The sequence below is a fragment of the Carettochelys insculpta genome, chromosome 4 (genome assembly GCF_033958435.1).
Source record: "Carettochelys insculpta isolate YL-2023 chromosome 4, ASM3395843v1, whole genome shotgun sequence".
In the NCBI taxonomy this organism is placed as follows: domain Eukaryota; kingdom Metazoa; phylum Chordata; order Testudines; family Carettochelyidae; genus Carettochelys; species Carettochelys insculpta.
In genome coordinates, this window is record NC_134140.1 from 65,429,211 (window position 1) to 65,452,546 (window position 23,336).

Here is a 23,336-nt window from a genome sequence, read left to right on the forward strand (position 1 = left end):
CTACACTATGAGATAAAATTAAATTTATTTATATTGATATTCTAATTCTGGAATTTTGACCATTCTCACTTCCACCATGCTCCCCCCACAGTTGAATCATTGCTGCCACGCACACATTGGCTAACATTGACTGTGGCAGTAGTGCATTGTGGGAAGCTATCCCACAGTTCCCTCATCCCATCTGGGTGTGCTCTCAGGTCTTGATGTCATCTTCCCCCATTGCATTTTCCTCATTCTCCTCCTGATGCCTGAAAATATGTCGGGCCCTGGAAATAATACGCAGACCCACAAAATTAGAGGAAAGAATTTTTGGTTTCCCCCCACATTACATTGCCAACATGGGTGCAGTGAGTATATTCTCAACTGGCCGTCCGTTTGTCCCGCTGCCCATCACTGCGTGCATGTGATACCCGAAATGAATGCAAGGGCCTAGACTGTTTTTTAAAGTGAGAAGGAAGAGGATAGGAAAGTGTAGGAAAGAGGAATATTTGGTTTCTCCATTCACTATATTGGTACTGGGGAGAGTCTTTGGCTTTCCTGTGCACTATAAGGCTTCTATGCAACAATTGTGTTCTCAGCTGGTCATCCACTGAGTATCCCACCTCTCATGATGGCATGTATGTGATCCCTGAAAATAATACGAGGTCCCAGACTGGTTTTTCAAAGTGAGAAGAAAGTGGATAGAAAAGTGCAGGAAAAAATAATTTTCCAATTCCCCCTGGTGTCAGAAAGCCCCGTTATGGGTATGGGGGTGTGCAGCAACAGCAAGCCCCTTAATCACTGTGGGAGACCTTTTCCCCGGAGACAGAAGCAAGCCCCAGTGTGGGCCAAGGGCAGGAGAGGTTCAGTGGAGGACCAGTTGAAGTGGTCCTTCCCCAGCAGTAGCAAGCCCTTTAGCTGCTGGGGGAGACCTCTTCCCAGGGGTTGGGGAGAGAGTGGAAGAGGAGTTTGGAGGGGAGTGAGGGAGTTCAAACAGCCAAGGAGAAAGTTAAAGAGTAGTAAAGGCACTAACAGCACCACCAGAGACAGCCGGAGAGTGTTTGGAGCTCCCTGCCCCGGTAACCACAGGGATCTGCCAAAAGCTGTTAGGGACCAGGTACTCAGTGCAATCAAACCAGGGGGCTCCTACCCACAGCCCTTTGAGCCCAGACACCTAAACCTGACTTCCCCCCACCCCCAGCAAGGGCGAGTGGGCCCGACACTATGGGTGCGTCTACACTAGCCAGCTACTTCGACGTAGCTGGCACAATGTCGAAATAGATGTTAGGCGGTGAGACGTTGAAATCGCTATTCCCATCTGAAGATGGTAATAGCACCCTACTTCGACATTCAACGTCGAAGTAGGGCATGTGTAGATGATCCACGTCCTACTACTTTGAAATGGGGGGTCCTCCATGGTGGCCATCAGCTGAGGGGTTGAGAGACGCTCTGTCCAGCCCCTGCGGGGCTCTATGGTCACTGCGTGCAGCAGCCCTTAGCCCAGGGCTGCTGCAGCTGGGGGTCCATGCTCCATGCGCAGGGTCTGCAACCGGTTGTTGGCTCTGTGGATCTCGTGCTGTGCAAGGCAGGTGTGTCTGGGAGGGGACCTTTAAGGGAGTGGCTTGGGGCTTTGCTGGCCCCTTATTTCGTTGGGGAGCGTTTGTGTGTGTGGACACGCCACATTTCCTTCCGGGTGGCTCCTTTCGATGTTCCCTATCTCTACTTCGATGTGGAACGTCAGCGGCACCAGCCCTGGAGGATATGTAGACAATACGTGTCGAAGTAGCTTATTTCGATGTCCTTACTTTGAAATAGGCTATTTCAGTGTAGTGTGCTAGTGTAGACGTAGCCTATGGGACTGTGGACTGAGCAGAGGTCTGGGGTCCAGGAGTGAGCCAGAGCCAGACCCAGGCTTGGCCCCCATAGTAGTCATGAAATCTGGCAAGAACCTGAAATCAGTCCCAGTGGCATTGGAATGGTCTAAATTCTTTGATCTAGATTCTTTCATCTCCGTGGTAGTCAAACAGGTTCCATAATATGAATTTTAATAAGATTGAAATCAGCAGTGCTGGGTGCAACTGTTGTGCTTTGTCCAGTACCGGGCAGCATTTTTAGAAGATAGTTTTCTTTTTTTTTTGGTATTCAAAGCAGAATCAGGACCATTTGTCATATATATAACATCCTGGATTTTTAGCTTCCTTGCATTGAATTTAATTTAAAAAAAAACTGATGCTATTTCAGGCTATGATATGAAAAATTGGGAATTCTTCCAGTTAAGATTAACCTACTGCAGTCCAAACTAGTTAAGGGTATTGAAAATATAAGTGTGATACCAGGTACTAAAATAAACAAAATTGATTTGGTTTGATTTTGTCATGGAATTGTCTTTTAGTAACCTCAGTGGTTTCCTTGTGTTCAAGTGGTATGCACCTATACTTATGATACTGAAGTTCCTAGGTTTGATCCCTGCTGATGACCATCATGCCAGCATGTATACAGCTATCACTGCTCAAAAACCCTCACAAATGTTGACTTGGCGAAAATGGGGGGCTCAGAGCCCCAGGGAAGCATCAGCTGGCGGCGCTCCTGCCTGGGCCTGGGGCCCCCACGCAAGTGGCGGCAGTCAGCGCCCCTCCCTGCCAGAGCCCCCTGGAAGCGGCCACTCGCGAATAATTGAATTTGTGAATCTTAAGTTCTCAGTTGTGTCAGATGGCAGAACAAGGAGTAATGGTCAGAAGTTGAAGAGGGAGAGGTGTAGGTTAGATATTAGGAAAACCTACTTCACCAGGTGGGTGGTGAAGCATTGGAATGCGTTGCCTAGAGAGGTGGTGGATTCTCCATCCCTTGAGGTTTTTAAGTCCTGGCTGGACAAGGTCCTGGCTGGGGTGACTTAGTCAGGGTTGATCCTGGTTGAAGCAGGGGGCTGGACTAGATGACCTCCTGAGGTCCCTTCCAGCCCTGTGATTCTGTGACTGTTGAGACCCTTCTGTATAAAGGTAACTGTTTTTTCTTTTAGAGAAGAAAAGGATAATCTTCTGTAAATAGTTAGCCCCCCTGAAGCTTCCAGTCCTGTAGGCTAGTGTCTGAGAAAGGAGATGCACCTTTACCATGCTATGAACACTTGTAGAAAAGGGATTTGTTGATTCTGATGGGGGGAGTGATTCCCATCGTTCTCATCTCTGCTATATAGATTCTCTTACTCTGCCCGTAGTTTCAGATCATCCACAAGGAGAGTGCCCTGCCATCTGCTTTGTTCTCCAGACAGGTAACAAAACTGTGGATCCGCATCCAGTTGGCATCTGCCAGAGTCAACTCCTCATCTGACCTGTAGTCAGCAATTTGGATTTTACTGGCATCCACACGTGGAATCATCTGGAGGGGAGGGAGCACAGGTGATCAAGGATGGGGCAGGATCATGCACGGATGAGACAAGCAGCAGAAAAGCAGGGGCTTGGGATCAAAGGCTGCAGGGAACTGGGACTGGGGATCTATAGGTCAGTGCTAACCAGGAGAGGGGGAGGTGGGGTAGATGGACAAAGCAGGGATGGCATTCAGCCCCTCCCGAAGGGAGATTTAGGGTGGAGCTTCTTCTGTCCTTTCCCTGCCAGCAGTGCAGAGGCCTGCCCTGTTGCCCCCATCCACCTGGTGGCCAGGCACACAGTGTGGGACAGCCCTACATGGGTGTCAACTCCACCCTCTGCAGATATGAGGTGGATATACAGGGCTCTATGTATAGAAGTGTAGCCCTCTGCAGTCATTGCCTTGATTGCCTCGTGTTCTTTCTCTTTCTCTGAATAAAAAATACCACATCTGTGTAAGGTTTCCTTTTGTCCACGATAGCAGTCCTCCACGTTTAACCTATGCTTCTTGTCCTGTGGTATCTGTTTCTATTGTGTTAAACTAGACATTAATAATACTCCCGTAAGGACAAAACCATTAAAGTCAATGGGAATCCTGACTGATGGACAGTCCCAGAAGTAGCTGTCTAGTGAAGAGCTTACATGATTTATAGGTGTAAAATGCATAATCCTATCCTGTGTAATATTTCCTGCTTCTCTCTTCAACACAGTATCAGATTAGAGAAATATAAATTCCACCTGTTTGCTTTGTTATTTGGAGGCATTAGAGCTTGAATTTATCTCATACCTGTCATATTTATGGCTGGAAGGAAAGTTAATGTGGTATTACCTCAGCATAAACAATTGCTAGTTAATGCCATACTGTGGTGTTGGCTATACTGAGGCATCGTCTTTACTATGAAGAGCACCAATTAGTAAGAAAGTTAAGTATTCCAAGAGAAATCAAGTGATCCTATTGCCATCTACAATTTAAACCGGAAAACACCCATAATAAATGTTTTTATCACTGCTTATACAAACCAGCTAGCAAAAATTCTACTAAGGTGAAAAATGGATCGAATGAAACTGGCATGGACTGACAGTTATGAATATTTATGTTCAGTTTGTAATAACAAAGTATTTTGCCTTTACTAAATAAATTAGCATTGGATTGGCTCAATAAGGTTTGAGTTTTTTGCTGCTTGTTTATTTTTTTTCTTGACTTTGATTATGAACAGATTATGTAGGCCCCTAGTTAAGGTTCATGGTAGAATCGCAACAAAAGTCACTGGTAAAATTTCCGAACTGAAAGAAAACTGTATAAATGATAGCTCTTGTGTGTGATGTTGAATTATTTAATGTGCATAAAATAGGGACTGTTCAAGATCAAGAGGCTCACTCAAACCCACATACCCCATTCAGAATTTTAAAATATCATGTAATCACTTTGGATTATTTAAAATAGTAACGTAAAATTGTTAACCATAAAGTCATCTAAAAGATGCACCAACTTTTCATGAATTTAATAAGAACAACCCAGGGAATTACAGACCAGTCAGTTGAAGTAATGGGGCTTTGCAACGAGATATCCTGTAAAAGACAGCTAAAAAGCTGTGTGGATGGGAAGAAGGTGCAGTTCTCAACCCTGGTTCCAAAACCATAATGAGACCTTTCCATAGATTTTTGAGGGTCTGGAACAGTTGAGGTACATGCTAGGGTCAGATCATATTGTCCTGGCTTAAATTATATTTTTCTAGCAAATGAGTTAATGATAGTCAGAATATAGCTGCACATTGATGATGATTTGGTTGGTTCCATTGACTCAGAATTTGAGCAATGAGGCTGAAATTTACCTCTGTGCAAAGTGTTGGTCCAAGTCCGGTGCATGAGTAATCTTTCAACTACTTTTCTTTTTATCACTATGTTAAAGAATAATAGAAACTCATTTAGAGAGCAAAATAATATTAATGAATACATTTCAGTTTCAATGAAAACACTATTTACATAAAGGAGACAATTTCTTTCTCATTGGAATGAGCTTGCCAAAGACAATACATGTGATTCTTCACTGATGTAAATTTGTATAACCATACTAAGTCAGTGGCACATAATAGTATTTGGCCAAATGCATCTGTAGTCTTACTGAGTGAGAACAATTTCATCCTCCTGCAAAAAGAACTATGTTGCATAGCAACCTGACACTCCATATTCTAATAAAAGCAAAGTCAATAAATATTCTCGTATAAATAAGACAACTTTTAAGAGGCATTAGAACAAATCTAGTCATACCTAGATAAATACAGAGGTAGCGAAGAACAAACAAAAGAGATTTTAATCAATGCATGTCAGGAAATATAATAAATAACAGAAGAGGTCATTGAATAGGCAGCTTTCCAAATCATAACACAGCATGAAGGAACAGCTTAGGAGGCAGATATAAAATTCCTTCAGAGTAATCAGTCTTTTTTAAAAAAAAAAACTACCACATATGTGAAGGTGTTTGTTGAATTTACTAAACAGAGAATTTTGTAGTCTCTGCTATGTCAGTTTGTCACTACCCAGTAAGGGTGCAGCAGCCACTGTCTGGCCACCAAGCTCTAAAAGCAGTAGTACAGATATACAAGCAATATGTGATTAGCATTACTACCATTGCCTCTGTGCTCCTGCTGGTGGTGTGCGGCCTTCAGAGTTGGGCACTGGACACCATATAACCCCTGCTCTTCAGTTGCCCAGCTGTGAAGGCAGTAATGCGGAAGTAGTGGAGACAATACTGTGATTACACCACCACCACCCCAAAAAAAACCAAACAAACACCTGTCATCTCTCTGCAACTCCCTTTTGGATCAGGACCTCCAGTTTGACAAATGCTGCTCTCATTCATGAAATCTGTATAATATAAGGTAAAAGCACACAAAAGGCCAGATATCAAGGGAAGACACAGACTTCATGGTCCACAATGTGTTTTACGTGGCTGTGAATTTGGTAAGGACACATTTATGCAGTTCCCAACAAGTTGGATGGAGATAATATTGCAAACATTTAGTAGAGTTTTGCAAATGATTTAATATGGTTCTGCATGAAATTCTTCTGGAAATGTACAGCTCTACGGCCTAGAAAGGAATCTCAGTTACTACTTGGCCTACTTCCTTTAGAGCTGCCCCTCCACCCCACTTTTGGTTCTTGTTGAAGGGCGATGCTGGCTCTTTTAGAAGGAAGAAGCTAGTGCATCTGTGATTGGGCCATTGACTCCCAGCTGAGCATAAAGGAGGACGCTTGAGTGCTGAGGGAAAGGTAACAGTTGTCTAAAAGAGTCAGAGACATTGGCTGGAGACCAGAAGGCTGTAGGAGATCCCTGAGGGAGGTTATAGCTGGGGAAAGGCTGAGGGCACGAGAGGAGCTTTCTGACCACCGCAACCCAGAGAGACAAGGCTGGAGCGAGAGAACGGCAAAGAGAATTGCTGCTGACTTCCCAGTCAGGGAGCAAAAGCCAAGGGCTGAATTCAGGGGAGTGGTGGAGGGTTTATCCACTGATGACTTTGTGTGGTAGAGGTGGCACAGTTCAACAGAATAGGTGGGGTGATGGATTCTCTGCTGCTGGAGCTGAACCCCAGAAGAGGCTGTGGGGATTCTGCTGGGAAGAGCAAGGGTACACTCCTGCTGGAAAGGCTGGAGTGACAGTCCTGGTTAAAGAACAGCAGAGGACCTAGGAAGAGCCCAGCTATGGGGGAAGATTCTGGAGCATGATATGTACTAAGATGATGGACTAGAGGAATGAAGGTTTTTAAGGACTACACACTCTGGGTAGAGGAAATGGACAAGGTTAGGAATAGCAATGAAGGGTCCTGTGGCACCTTATAGACTAAGAGAAAAGTTTTGCGCATGAGCTTTCGTGAGCAAAGACTAACTTCATCAGATGCTGGTCATGGAGATCTGCAGGTCCAAGTATGGGAATGTTTGGATTGTTTTTGTAATATACCTGCCCCAGGGAGGGATTATAATGAGGCAAGAAAGTTTGTGTTGAATTAATGGGAACTCCATAGGTGCACTTGTTTTGCTGCTGAGGTAACTTCAGGTGGGTTTGCCCTGGGGCACTCCTTTTGCTCCAGCTACTTTAGCTAGCATTAATATTTTCTGTTTTATCATTTCACTGCAAACTTTAATTGACCACCAAATATTCTCTCTTTCTCCTTTTCCCAATTTCCTTGTCCCAGCATGGGCTCTCTATTAACGTGGTATCTCTGAAAAGTTCTTCGTGGAGCCACAGTGATGTTTTCTTATTATTTATATTTTCCTTTTTTCTGAGTCATTGCACGTTCTTTTGCCTTTATTGAATTATTTGGGTTGCTACTCTTCATACAGTGCACGAACATTGATAATTCCCCCCTTTTGCTTGCTTACACTGTCTCTTAAATCTCCAGGATTTGACTTCCTACATGGAAACACCTATTGCCAAATCCTACTTTATGAGAATGAGCATAATTAAGTGGTGCTAAGTTTGATACATTCAGTAGCCTAGGGTATAGTTTTTCACTGCATTAGTTTGGTGAACACCCACTCACAGGACCTCAGAAGCCCACCAATGAAGGATGGGCAGAAAGTGGCCACTAAGTTCTTTCCAGTGAGTGTCCCCCAGGGCAAGAGAAATGATTTTCCTAGGGAAACTGCTCAAGGCAAAGGATCAGTGCATATGTTCTCAGGATTCTCCAGGACCAGGGCTTCTCTGGAGTCCTGCCACAACAAAATTAAATGGGTAAATCTGCCCCTACTAACTGGAAGTTCTGAGGCAGGGCAGATGCAGTGACATTCTTTAACTTCCTTCAGGATGAATCCCTCAGGGTTGCCAGGGGTTCAGCTGGTACATGGAGAAATAAATTACACCACTCTCTACCACCACGAGTGGCTTTCATTCCTGGCATATGGGCATTAACCAGGCTTATATTCTGCTATATAATATTAAAAGGAATGTGCCTAGTTGCATAGCCTATGTACAACTCTTGCATTCTGTTTCCTATTGATTGATTAATATCTCAGAAACAAAAAAATTACTTCAATTTTACAAGGTATGAACCTGCTCCCCCCCATTGACCATGTTCTGTTTATTTTCTGAGCTGTATCTGTCAAACTTGAGAAATAAGTTTAAAATATGAAATGAGATGTACTAATCTAATCAGCATTTGACTTGTTTCTATATGCATTGAATTTGTGAGGATTATAGGGCTTTTTCTTAATTTGGAAATAGAGATATTTTAAAATGCCAAATATCTGGAAGGAATTTAAAGTGTTCAGTTCATCACCTTTGATTTTATTTGTAATTACAATCTTTTCCATGCCTGTGTTCCTCTTATAGGTGGCACCTCCCAAATCTGGGACTCTTTGGTCTGGCAACATCCGTGGTTTGACACAACCACAGATGTTCCAGGAGCAGGGAGCCTAGTGGCAGGGGGCTGGGAGGCCAGTGCGGGGGGGAGGCCAGCAACCCTGGCAAGCAGGGAGCCCAGTGGAGCCACAGCTAGGGCCTGTGTCTGGCATTTGTGGAGCTGGCTGGGGCAATAACAGGGCCAAGGCTGGGATGAGGGCTGGGGTTGGCAGCTCAGGTGGACTAGCAGTAGTGGGGCTGGCTGGGGCTGCAGGTAGGGGTGTCAAAGGTGTGTAAGTGGCGGGGTGGAAGCAGAACTGGTGGTGGGAAGGTATGGCAGGATGAAAGGCCAGAGGCAAATTCCAGCAAATTCCCTCATTCAGGGCCAGTCAGATCCTGAGGGCACCAAACAAGGGAGGTCCAACCTGTATTGCATTATCTCTATTTGGCAATGTCACAGAAGGTAAATAGGCAATAGCAGCATAAATGGATTATGAAACCCATGATATTGCTTTGGGGGAATTCATCCGGCATAGGCACTGTGGAGGCAGCTTTCTGATGAGTGTCTCACAAGCCCCAGTACTGCAGGTCAAGGTGGGAGCAGGAGAGGCACATAGCGAGCTGGATCACAGCATGCCAAATGGTGTAGATTTCAGACAATGCTGGAGCCCATGGCACAGCCTGGGGAAAATACCATTACTTAAACCTTCCAGGATGTGTATTCTGTGCCAGGGGCCATTCCAGTCACAAGAGTATCCCAAGATTAGAAAGGTAAAAGGGTGACTTAAAGTCTCCTCTCTGAGACATAGCAGAGAATTTATATATATACATTATATATATATAGTATATTTTATAACTAGATTTAGATCTCAATTCTTGCTTAATTCATATGCATTTTCCTTGTAGTAATCACTGTGCCTTGTCTTAAACTGTAAATCCTTCAGGGCAGGAACTCTGTCTTACTAGGAATGTTTACAGTGTCTACAAAGTGGGTCCTTGATCTCAGCAGGGGCCTTTAAAGACTGCCATAATACAGATGATAATCACACTCATCAGGAGCAGGGGGTTTGAGGTCACATGGAATGGAAAACATCACATGCATATGTAACCCTTACGCCACGTGTGGCTAACAGTAATAAGGACCAAGCTCGATATGGCATTGAGAGAATCCTTTTTAAGTGCTGACTCCCAATATGCCTTTGTTCATTGGGGAATAATGGATGAAAAATTAGAAGAGTGGTGTGTTAGTAGACACTAACGTTGCCATGTGAGAGCTAAATTTAACTAATTGTACAGTGATGAGTAGTTAATTGAATATTTTTTTTTTGTCATGCATTTCATTTCAATATTAGTAACTGCCCGTGAACAGGATGATCTTTTAGGAAGTGCCTTATTTCAGAATAATGTTTTCTGTTAATTTTTGCTAATTAAATTTGATGAAGTATTTTAATCCTATTTCACTGTTAAGGTACTAAAATCCAGTGAGGATGAATTGACTTTGGAATTATTTAGACTTAAATAATGCTCTCTTATGGATCCAGGACAATTTTTAAATATCAATAAATGAAGGGTCCATTTGTTATTCTGCAATCATTATTCAGAAGTGGCATCCACAAGATACATATGGCAATATTTACGTAACTCTTTAAATGTAGTTATCATCATTGAATAGCAGCACTCAAGTTTCCACTTGAAAAGTGTATGCTATCAGAGATCTTCTTATACCACTCTAACATTTCAGAGTCATCACTGAGTTGTTGCTGAGATAAATAACTTTCACACTTCTTGTACAGGATTGACATCTTCAAGTATGTGATCTATGGCATAGCAGCTGCATTCTTTGTCTATGGCATTTTGCTGATGGTGGAGGGATTCTTTACAACCGGTGCCATCAAGGATCTCTATGGAGATTTCAAAATCACCACCTGTGGAAGATGTGTCAGTGCCTGGGTATGTTAATATGACAACCTTCATTGCTTATATTAATTTCCATAACATCTTTGGAATAGGTTAGGATATGTTTATAGAGGAAATGTATCTCTAAGTAGAGGGTTGTTCTAAATAATATGCTAGCGCTTAGAAACTGTAGCAAGAAAGTAATTGAATAATACGCACGGTCTTTGTGTTAAACGGTGTCTACTGAGGAAAATTCTTATATAAAAGTTACACAACAATAATAATACTCATGCTCGTAGAAATACTCACTTCAGTAATTAAATGGGTAGGCTTTTTGCCTAAGCTAAATGTGAAAATGTTGCTCTTTGTTATGTTGTCACAGGATTATGTTTTCATATGTGATTTTTAGGGTGCCCCACATAATGGCTCCCTAATCTTGATTGGTGCTTTAGGAACAGCTACATATCTACAAGGGGTCCTCATTATAAGTCCATGTTACATTCCTAAATAATGCAGCTAATAGTGAAATGACCTATACAGGGGAATTAATATCCATAAGGAATAACGTAGTTAGCTTGAGGTAGGTTCCTCCGTTCAGCCTGGCATGCAGCCTGCCCCTGCCTCCAGCTGCCTTTGCTGGGCAATGCAGCTGCCTCCTCTGCCTCCCCATCCATTGCCTGGCTGCGCTCCATACAGTACCTGTACAAGTTGTACCTTTCTTATCCAGCACCTTCTCTCAGCCCCCACAGCAAGTGCCTGACTGATTGCATGTCCTGGCAGCCAGGTCCCAACTTCCGGCTACCCCATGGTCCTAGTAGCTACCGCTCACTGTGGCTCCCCACCATCCACAGATAGAGGCAGCCTGCAGCTGTTCACAGCCACTGGCCTGGCACCCCACAGCTCCCTGAAACTCCCCCAGCTTCCCGCGGCTCCCTGCTGGTCTGTCCCCCAGCTTCCTGCAGCTCCCCACCAGTCCCTGCCAACTCCCTGAGGCTCCCCGCTGGTCCTGTGCTGGCTTCTGGCAGCTCCTTGCCAGCCCCCTGTCTTCCTCCTGGCTCCCTGCAGTGTCCCTGCCAGTCTGCTGCTGGCTCCCTGAAGTTCCCCTGCTGCTCCCTCCAGCTCCCCCCCAAGGTCCCTCCCCTGGCCTCCCACAACACCCCGTCGATCTCCCATGACTTCAGGGCTTGTTTCTAGGGCATCTGGACTACAGTGCCTGCCCCATGGTCACCACACAACCCAGCTACGTTCCTAGCTTTTGGTCCCTTGTCTCCCAAATGATGTAAGTGTGGATCAGTGTGATGCACAATGAATTTACTTTCCTGAATTAATGACGTATACGTGAAACAACTTACAGCAAGGCAGCTTATAATGAGGACCCCCTGTATATGTTGGTTGTATGTATGTTCATCATAATGAGAATGGATAAATAGACCAAGCCCTGAACAGGTCTTTCCTTGTTTAATACCGTGGAGCTGAATTTTGAACTTTTTACTCAAGTTGGTGAACGGCTATTCAAAGTCATATTCACTTCGAATCTGAATCACTTCTTGACTCATGGCTACGTGCACGTTTTATGCTGTAGGATTGCTTGGATCCAGTCTTACTTAGTCTCAGGCTACTACTGAAACAACTAAATAATTATACTTCGGGGAGTGTGTTGAATAAATTCAGAACGGTCTTTATTAGCAGAATCTCTCTGGTTTAGGAAGTGGCTATCCTAAAGCTCAGAGTATTAAAGATGGGCAGATGAGAGTAGACAGTATCTTGGCTTCCCAAGTCTTCATTCCCTTTACCTGAGTGTTTGAGCTATTTTCTCTTCCATTCATAAAAGCTCAGCTACTGTTGTATCAATTTATCAAAAATAATTTGCTGTAATGAGTGGCAATAGATGATGTATTCTTGGAAGCCTTTTATATTCAAATTTGACACATTAACACGTGGTTTGAACCGGGATGCGAATTTTCTGGGTCATTATAGGGGCTCTTTTGCATACTTGGCTTACTCTAATTCCTACCCCCCCACACCCCTCTACTCTCTGATTTGCTCACCTTGATAATTTTTTTTCTGATTTGTCAACCTGGATTACTGTTTTTGGTTCTCTGTGCCTTAAATATTGAGTCTGTTCTGGTATGGCTGTGGTCTGAAGAATGGGTCTGTCCTACGAAAGCTCACCTAATAAATCATTTTGTTAGTATTTAAAGTGCTACTTTACTGCCTTTTTTTTTTTTCTTGGAAGCCTGAAGGAGGTCTAAGATTGGTCATTTTGTTATAATGATAATAGGCATATTGCAAATAGCATGAACATAAAATGTTGTTTAAAGGAAGGCTAATCACTACACTGTATTCTCAGATGACATGTATTGATAAGCTGAACTGAAGGGTGAGAGTACATTTTGGTGACAATGGGTAAAACCCTCAAAGAGCATAATAGTTATCAAAAGTCAATTATTAGATACCCAGGCAATCAGTAATTAAGCATGCATTGAAAAGAAATCCAGATATGTGAAATTGTGTAAATGCACCGTTAAGGCCATAAGAACTGTAATGTCCCCTATAATAATGTGTATCTTTCATCTTCTTGTGTCTGCACCTTCCATAAGTACAGGCTGAGATGATAATGCTTGGACAGAGGACTAGACACTTTTCGTGATGTCTATAGTCAAAGGCTGGGAACGTTATAAATTTAGAAAGTCACTGTACTGAGACAGTGACAGTTCTTTGATCATGCTTTTATTATCTTACAGGGTTTTCCAAGTCTTTAGTCTAGGGTTGCAGATGTACACCCTTTCCTGTATGTGTAAGACAAGTGCAATTTATGGATGAAATGTGAAAATGTGAAACCCAGATAATTGGTTTTATAACAGTTTCATAAATACTTCTCAGATATAAAGAGTTATGCACAATGCCCACATTAACCTTTATATCATGTATTCTTACTACCTCTGTCTAGGATTCAATATGTACACTAGCATGCAGTGTATTATCATGCATCAACTTGCTGGCACACAAAATTATTGCTTTCAGTGTTCAGTACTAGTTATCTAATTGAGAATTTGTGAAGTATGTCTTTTTCTGTAAAGAAGCCCAAAGCCCATAGCCCATAAAGCCACTGTACAATTAAAGATGAAGGCAGTCTGGTTTTCATGCTGAATAATGAAATCAACCTGTTTGCTGTGAGTACAGGAAGTTGATATGCAGGGTTGCCCTCTCTATATGGTCCAGGAAGTGCTGTTGCTATGTAAATCAGATTAAATTAGCATATTCTGATTATGCTATTGACAACGATTGGATCATATCACAGGCAGCAAGGAGACTTCCTTATATGGAATTCTGGGATATTCATCTTCTTAGTTTAAATAAAAAATACACAGAATTAAAAAACCAAGATAATAGAATCAATTAATTTATTTGTAGCAGTGAATTCTAAAAGTAACAAATTCTTTTTTTGGTCACACATGCTCATAGAATATTTGCATTGTAAAATAATTTGAAACCACATGGTGGCATCACCTTGAAAAGTGATACTGTACAAATGAGGTTGTGTATTTATGTACCAGTGATTCCATGTAAAATTTGCTGAAATTATGAATTAAAATATATATTTGAATGGTAGCCTTGCAGTCTTACCTGGAGGTGTGGGAATCAAGTTGAGTTCTTATCTGCTTCAGTAACAGCCCCTTCTGATCATAATTAAATATATTATACATGCATGCGTTGTCTACAATAGTAACTAGAGCCAAACAAGGATTTTTTTTGGGGGGAGGGGGTGGCATCAAAAAATGTCTTTTGTCAATTTTCAGTGGAAAATTTTGACAGTTCTGAGAAACTGAAAACTGTTTTTCAGATGTTCAGGTTTTTAACAAACTGATATTTTTTTCTTGAAAGCATAGAGTTTGGCAACAAATTAATTGCATTGAAAAGCAGTTTTGAGAGACTTTTTTTTTAACAATACTACCTGTAATTGCTGATTTTTCTGCCTGTGGGCCTCTCTAAAGGAAATCTTTTTTTCAGTTGAATTAGTTCCCACTTACAAAACGTCATGACCAGATCAAATTCTTTTAAAGCTTATCGTCAACATCCAGATGGGCACTAAGCAGTGCTCCCTATAGGTTGAGTGCTTGGGCAGCCATCCAGGACAGATGCAGTTGTCGCTCCACTGATTAGAAGAACATCCACAGCCACCCACCTTATTGATGGTGCACATCTGCACATGCCTTGGTGCACATACCAAAATTTATTACACCTACTTTAAGGGTGATTTCAATCAAGCTAGACTATCTCAGTTGAAAAAATTCACCCTTTTTTGTCCTTGTAGATATGCCTGATGAAGCATCAATAATAAGAGTCAGTGACTATTGTTTCAGAATGAATTCACTGTTGAAAGAAGTAAAATAATGACAGCAAAGACATGCTAAATAAATTCAAGCACAGATCAGAAGTGGTTTTTTGTTTTCATACTTATATTTCTCAGTACTATGTGTATTCCATTAACATATATAGAATGGCAGTGGACCTATGTTAGCCAGAAATAAACAAAAATCAAGAATGTCTGAAGCCACTTGTGACACAGTTAGTGTACTTGAGATCAGGTGCCCTCCCATTTAGTTTCAAGAACCTTAATTATCGCAGGAGGTATCTTTTCCATTTGTATTGTTAGCTGACTAAATGAGTCATTTCTCAATCATCACAGGATCTTTTCTGAAGTCTTGGTTTCCTGGTGTCACTTATTACATAACCTCCTGTTCTTTGATTTGAACTGAAAATTTTGCTGTTTTACAAATGAGAAAGAGTTCCTTAGTGTAAGGTCATCAGAAAATCTTAAAGGAAGATTGTGCCTTGCTGATGTTCATGTTGTCTCTTTGCATAGCCTAGCTTCAGGATGGTATGTATTAATACGAGCAATTTAAAGAAAGATATTTTAACACTGTGGGTCGGAGTGATGAGTTTTTCTTCCATCTGTGGCCATCAGATGCAACAGGATGTTTTTTAGCCATGCCATCTATGGGAAGAGTGGTTTTTCTGGAGTCTGTGTCAATAACATTTGAATTGTTGCATAAGTTCATTGCTTCATGCTTTCATTCAGTTTCTATCAAATATTTTGTAGTGGCAGTGTTATTTGTGAGAGAGCTTCTTGTCCATTAACCATTCAGAAAAATCTAATGCATATGACAAGCAGAATTTCATCTCCCCTTAGGGTACACAGCATTCATTGTTGAATTATTGTCTGTTTCTAGCTTTCACGTTTGTAGGCTCAAATCCTTAATAGTTTGCTTCACTGTATTTAATGCAATCTTAACGTGCTCAAGTACTGGAACGGGACATGGGAAAGAGACAGTTTCTAAGATAAGCAGGCCTACATTAAATAAGTCAAAACTAGCATTCAGTATTGCAAACAGAAATTTGATCAGATGCTAAAGGAGACATAGGAAGGCAGACATCATACAACTCATGTGCACAAGTGTATATAAATAAGTTAATTTATGGTATCTGAGCACTACTTGAGTTTTCCAGGTCTGAAGATTAAAATCTATTAATTTATGTATGTTGTTCCGGGAGTCAGTTTAGCTTGGACACTGGTATAATATTGGTACTCCCATTGCAAGGAGTAGCAGTCCTGCTTCTATATAATCTGTGTGTGTTTTCTTGAATTAGCAAGGATAGGAACTGATGTTATTCCAAGACTACACTGGTGAATATTGGACACTTTGTGTGTTTATTTCCATTCCATATGGCATGTTTCTTGGAGCACCATATTTAAGAACAGTGCTAGCAAGAAAGAAAAGCAAAATGTTAATTTTTCTCCCATTTTTCTCTTAGTTACTGCTATGTCACACTCTCTTTTATATAGACTTTCCCAGTGATTTTTGTTGCTAGCTATTTCTAAATGGGAAGCATAAAACACATCGTTTTCCAGTTCTGTGTCATTTGCAGTGTTTAGGTAACAATAGGCTCTCCCCTGCTCTTGATCTTGTACTTCTGGATTATCCCCATCACAGAAATCATAGCTGTGGAGTTAACATTTTTGTCTGACACCTTATCTTCTTACAGAGCTTGCCATGTCTTACAACCAGTCTTCACATTAGCTGTGTTAGTGCTGCAGTGTTAAATTGCTTGCATTAATTAATACAATGGCCTACAAGGCACTGTCACATACATTGTCTGTGACCTTTTCTTTTCTTTTCTTTTCTGTTCATCATTATTTGATGGATTTTTTTTGCAATAAACTAAAATTTCCTTTTGCTTTCAATTTAATTGTGTCGTGAATATAGCTTTCACAGAGTATACAACATATTTTCTTGGTGTGTATGTTTGAGCATACATAACTTCTTGATCAAAACATTTTCTGAAAATGTGATTTAGTAATATATTTCCAAAGCTTGTCTGACTGTGGAAGCTATTACGCTTTTCCCATGAGCTGTGCTTTCCTATTAAGGACATAAACTAATCTGCTAAATCTATCTTCCTTAGGTTTCAGAGAGAGTCTTCTCTGAATGTTCAAACGTACAATTGTAGCTGGCTGCCTAATAGATCCGTTGCTCTTCAGATGAATATGAATTGTGCTGATCCCATTCTTTGTTCGCATCTGGGCAGGCAGACCTGTATATATGCTAGTAGTTAGCTGTCTTATTATACCTCTTTTATCAATCAGATTGCTATTTACTCCTACAAATGAAGACAACAATATTATACACTTAGTGTAGTAGACACACATTTAGTTTCCATTCTGTGTCCGTGTACTCTTTCCCTTCCAGTTAATTTGTCTACTGTGATTTTCCTCTGGCTCATCCTTACCATGAACCAGATCTTGATAATGATGATAGATTCCTTATTCTCCTTGTGGCTACTTTAATATTTACCTGCTAGTCATAAGTAGGAATTTTGTACATGTGTGCACTGCTACTACTTAACCCTTGGACTCCATGTGGAGCATAGGTCATCTACAAGTCTCCTCCACTTCACTGTCTTGGGACAAAACTTCTTGCTGGCTCCAGGAGTACTCCAGTTGTTGTCCTTCAATCTCAGTAGACCTCCATGTTGTTGAGGTCTTCCTCTTTTGCATTTTCATTGTGGGTTCCATGTGAGAGCTTGATGGACTATGCTGGATGATGATTTTCTGAGAGTGTGGCCTAGCCATCTTCACTTTCTTCTCTTGATTTCAATGTCAATTGGTTCTTGTCCTGCTCTGTTCCAAAGCTCCTCATTTGTGATGAAGCCTTGCCATTTGATGTGAAGGATGTACCTCAGGCATCTGCTCATGAGTGTCTGTAGCTTGTGTGTTGAAGACTTTTTAGTATGCCAGGTCTTGTATCCATACAAGAGCACACTCTTCATATTGGTGTTGAAGATCCAGTTTTGTCTTCACAGTTATTATTTGTGTACTCTATCTGGGATGGAGATTCTTGAATGCAACACTTGCTTTCCCTATCCTGGTATTGATATCCTTATTTGTTCCTCCATATCTGTGTCTTGTTCCATATTATTATATGATAGTGGAAAAGGGCAAAGTTGAGTTACACTCTGGAAGAGAAAGTGCAGGGAAGTGGACAATAGCGAAGTTATTGAATCTTACCACAGAAGCTATGCCATATAGATAACCAAAGATGATAATGTCAAGAACAGAACTAGAATTAACTGAAGATTTTTGGGAGCAAAGAAGGGAGAAAAGGAGTATGGGGCAGTGTGAGGGGGAGATTTTAGTAGCAAGAAAAAGAAGAAAAAATTTCAGGATCTTGGAAAATTCCAAAAAAATAATATGAACAGCAACGCTTATCAGACAGGTGACTTGCAGAATTGTATGGACTAAATTTACTTTCACTAAGTACTCCTAGATCCAAATGGACATTGGAAGAAGGGATAGGAGAAACAAGTGAGTGTAAGTTTATACATTTGGGTAAAACCAATCCAAAAGACAGGTTCAAAGGTGGTGAAATACTTTGAAAGCAGTAATGTTGAAAAAAATTACTTGTGGAGGACAGCAATTTAGATAAAAATTCACATTATTGTAGATCAGCAAATAAAATGTGTGCTCTTTAGATATGGTTCCCTAGGTGTAATGTATCTGTTTCTGCAATCCAAAGTGTTAAGTCATTTATTTTTTACGAACTCACTTTGTTCTGTAGATTCCACTGAGATTGACCACACAAAATTTAAACAAAAATCCAGTTAGCCATGTGAGTGATGTGTATGTGATATTTCTGATCAGGTTATAAGTAATTTACTTTAAAAAAATACATAGAAATCACCCAGGCTTTGTCTACATGGCAGAGATATTTCTGATACCAAAATATTCCAAAACAGCTATTTTGTGTCTTTGAAATGGACACATTATTTCTAAATATTTTTCCAAGTAACAGGTGTGCTGTTTCAGCATTCTGTAGTCCGCCATGCAGGAGGAGTAAGGGATGCCTCAAAATAGTGCTTTATTTACATATTTGGTGGTGTTTAGACAGTGCCAGATGATGGAATAGCCTATTTTGAACTTCACTCAAAATAAGTGATCCAGTATTTATGGTGCAGATTGCGCAGTTTATTGCAAGCTCAGGCTGTCAAGTAGATGTAGCCCAAAGATAGCACATTTCAATTGAAAGGAATTGTTGAAAAAAAATGTAAAAGAAACTTAAAAAATGGAATCAGCATGGAAGTTGCATTTAACCACAACAAAAATGGCTGCTGCCGTACTGGAAAGTAAATAATCTTTCTTTATTTAGTATTTAATAGCATAGATCAGAAGAGTAGGAGTCTTCAAGCACTGTGTATGTATTATCAGCTCTTCAGGAACAGGAGCAGCTGCCCAGCTATCTTGAAGAAAAGAACGAAACCACTCAGCTCTAGCCTCATCCACTCCTACCAGACTCCATCAACATCCCAAGATCAACAGTAAGAAAGGCAGCCGATAGAGATAATAATAATGATAGCATGTGCAGGTGATCATCCATGCTCAGGAGGAGATCGCTGATGAGTCTCTGGGCCATAGCCAGGCCTAAGGGCATTGGAGTATAGTGAGAATTCTATCACCAGAATCACTTCAACAGTGTTGCCCCCAAAGAAAAAGAGGTAATGCTCATCAGTACTTAGCAAGTTGGTCAGTTTACTGTGATGACTTCTTAAACAAAGACCACATGCTTACTTTGTTCAAATCAAAAGGCAGTGTGTTCTCTCTGAGATGTGTTGACACGACCTCTAGAAATAAGAGATCCACTATTTCCCGCCTGATCTTCACCACCAGGGAAGGATTTGGATGCTAAACACAGGTTGTAGGTGAAGTATCCCATCACCTGCAGTATCTGAGGGAGCTGGCTAAATTCTAGAAGTGAAGATGAGGCCTTTGTTCTCTGGAGCTCTTGATTGGCCATCAAAAAAGCAGAGAGCCCCTGATCAATCTAAAGTTAAAATAAGCATTTTATTGCACCTTCTTTTTAATTTCTTTTTTTTTGCTGTGCTCCTTTATTTTGGTTCACTGAGTCAGTGGGCCAAATTCAAAAGTCATTTGTGGATGTGTGGACACTATATATTTGCTAATAGGTCGGAGTCCAAAGAAAGTCAAAGAAGGTGTAATGCACGTGGTCGGGGGCCAAAATAAAGTGTCAGTTATATAACTGTATAAAGCTTATACATTCAGGATTTTCTTTCAGTCATCTCTGAAATTGTGCTATGTTTCTAAGCAGTTTGTTTACATGATGGACAACAATACTATCACACAATAAGATGGCTGGATTGGTAACTTAGATTCAAGTTTGCTGTGTTTTTATTTCAAGCTGGACCTTTGCACTATGGTAACAAAATCTTCTGAGTTTGATTTTTTTTTCTCTTTTGCTTCAAAGTGCCACAGAGATAAACATCATATTTCCTTAGGGGAATTTTAAAAAGTAAATGTTCATAACAAACACAGAGTTTTCAAAAATCTGTTTTCTTTTCATGTGACCAGCTATGCATGATCCAAAAAGTACCGTGGGTGAAATCCTGACCCCATTGTAGTCAATGGTTTCGCCATTGAGTTTAGTAAGGCAAAGATTTTTCTCAGTAAGGTGGCTCATCATGGGTGGGGAAGGGGATTATTCAAGTGTTCAGGTTTGGATGTATGTAGGGATAAAATATACCCTTAATTTACCACCACCTCTAGCAGCCCTGTGAAACTATGGTCTGAAGAAGTGGGTCTGTCCCACGAAAGCTCACCTAATAAATTATTTTGCTAGTCTTTAATGTGCTACTTGACTGCTTTTCTCATATTTAATAGAAATCACTGTAGACCATCACTAGAGCAAACACACTGAATCACTCACCTTAATAAGCCATTATTTAGGAAATCCTCTGATAATACATACACAGTGCTTGAAAACTCCAGTGGCAAGGGGTCAGCTACTCCTGGTGAATGTGGAGGCATCAGCCATCAATCTCTGCAACATTTAAGCTGTATAGTTTTTTATCTAAAAATTAAATTTCTCACACTTGTAGTTATACAAGGGTGTATCAAGTTACATTTTGTTCACTGTTGGAATGCTAAGTCTACAGACAGATTTCTCCATTGGTTCTACAGCTACTCCTGACTCTGCCAGGAGGCAATACTAAAATTGACAAGGCTTGTATCCCTTTTGATGTTGCTATTCAACAGCCCAAACAGAATCATGTAAATCTAAATTTTCTTCTGCAATAGAATTAAATATTGAAATTATTTGTGTGAAAGAAGTACTAAGCAATGGAGACTGTGAGAGAGGCACAATATCAGATGCCCCGCTTGCTGTTGGCAGTGGCTAGGTGGGTGGGAGAGAGGCTGAGTAGCAGCCAACAGGGCCCTAGCCTTGTATTCACAGGTGCTTGTGTTTACACCTACACACATAACAGAAAGATGCCTAAACTTCCATGTGCTGAAAGCCCACAGGAATACACCACATGAAAATTGGGCAGTTTAGTTCTAAAATATGTGGTCTTACACATTACATTATAATTCATTTGACTTCACGTATTGAGGTATTAACATATAAATAACTTTGTTTTGTATCTTTTAAGAACCTTTTTGCTCATTTTTGAGGCCCCTGAAAGAGAGCCTTAAACAGGACTAGAACACAAATTGCTATTTCCTGCAAAGTTTTGGAACCTTCAACAGGGGAGATGTTTTTACTTCTAAAGTGAACATTTAAAATGAGCTTTAAATTGCAAATATATTTTTAAAAGGAAACAAAAGTGCATTGACCATTCTTTGTCATTTCTTGCTCATAGTTTAAAAAAGTAATACAACTCTTTAGCTTGATAATAAATTAATAATACCTTATTTTTAGTTTGGAATTCAAAGCTAAGTGTCACTATGTTGCCAAGTAATTACTTGTAAATGAATTCCTGGGGTTGGACCAGATGTTGTCTCATCATATGGTGTAATGTGTTGGGGAAAACAAAACCCATAGAATGTGCAGAGATAGAAAATAAATAAAATAGTATGGAGAAAAATACTTAATTGTGTAGGACATTTTTTTTGTGGAAGACAGCTTCCGTTCAGTTCACAATATGTAAAACAGTTGATACATGCCATAGTCTTTGATATCAGATCATAGGGGATGCACACCACACCGTACCAGTTGAACCTCTCTAATCCAGCACTCTCTCATCGGGCAACGTTTGTCATCTGGCTTGATTTTAGTTAGCTGGAAGACCTCTTATCATGGATGTGGCCAAGTTTCCTGTGGTCCCATAACATTTGTTTATAGCCTCCAGTCATGGTTCTCAGTGTTCTGCGCTATTATTTAGCTCTAATTTACCCCTTAATGTTTTCTAAGAAGCCAATAAGCAATAGAGGTGTTGGTAATGCTGCGAGACAACACTGACCTTCCATGGTTCAGCAAAATCTCTGGTTTGGGACTGATCTGGCCCCAAGAGTGCTGCACCAGAGCGGTTCAACCTGTACTTATCTGTCATCTGTGCGTTTAGTTCCCTATAGCATGTTAATATTTGGTGAGAGGAGAGGGAGTAGATCACTGGCAGCAATATTCCATTTTCACAATGCCTCTGTGCGTAAGTCAGAGCCACTGTTCTCCCTTTTCCAGCTCAGCCTGCTGTTTCTCTAGAAATCTCTGGTTTTAAAAAAAAAACAAACAAAAAAACGCATGCAGTACAAATTGGTATATCTACCTAACTAGTTATTACTAAGTGTCATCATATGCTGAAGAATGTTGCATAAGAAAGGTAGCCAGCAGGAGGGTACAGGATAGAGCAAGCCACAGTGTACTTGTCTTTTATCATCTTCATCTTGATAGTTCATATTGCTGCTACAATCCCAACTTTCCACCTCAGCATGCTACTTGCACTCACAGTTGAAGCTGCTAGTTATATCACCTCTGAATATGGCTTCTATTTGTTCTGTATAATCAGGAACTTGGATGTTGAGAAAGCCCTTAGAAAAGGTCTCACCAAAGGCTCTTAAAGAAAGTAAGCAGTCATGGGATAAGAGGAAGTAACACCTCATGTATCAGCAACTAGTTAAAATACAAGACACCAAGGATAGGAATAAGAGGTCAGTTTTCAGAATGGAGATAAGTTAGAAATGGTATTTTCAAGGGATCGGCCCTGGGACCAGTGCTGTTCAGTACATTCATAAATGATCTGGAAAAAAGGTAAACAGTGAGGTGGCAAAATTTTTAGACAGTACAAAATTGCTTGAGATAGTGAAGTCAAAAGCTTTATTCTTCATCATGTCTTGGTTTTTCATCAGTTTGTTTAGTTGAGGAAAGAACTCAACTATTGTGCACCAGTTTTGTCTCAGGCTTAAGCTGGTGCATAAT

General features: G+C 40.8%; 1 protein-coding gene across 2 annotated transcripts in view; it reads left to right on the forward strand.

Annotated features, from left to right (window-relative positions):
• The window catches only part of GPM6A (glycoprotein M6A), a 270,108-nt gene that overhangs the window by 223,551 nt on the left and 23,221 nt on the right, over positions 1-23,336 (forward strand). For both annotated transcript variants that reach the window (XM_074991864.1, XM_074991862.1), the window contains exon 3: positions 10,467-10,623. In XM_074991864.1, coding sequence (XP_074847965.1) covers positions 10,467-10,623 — 157 coding nt within the window. The remainder of the gene's footprint in view (positions 1-10,466; positions 10,624-23,336) is intronic.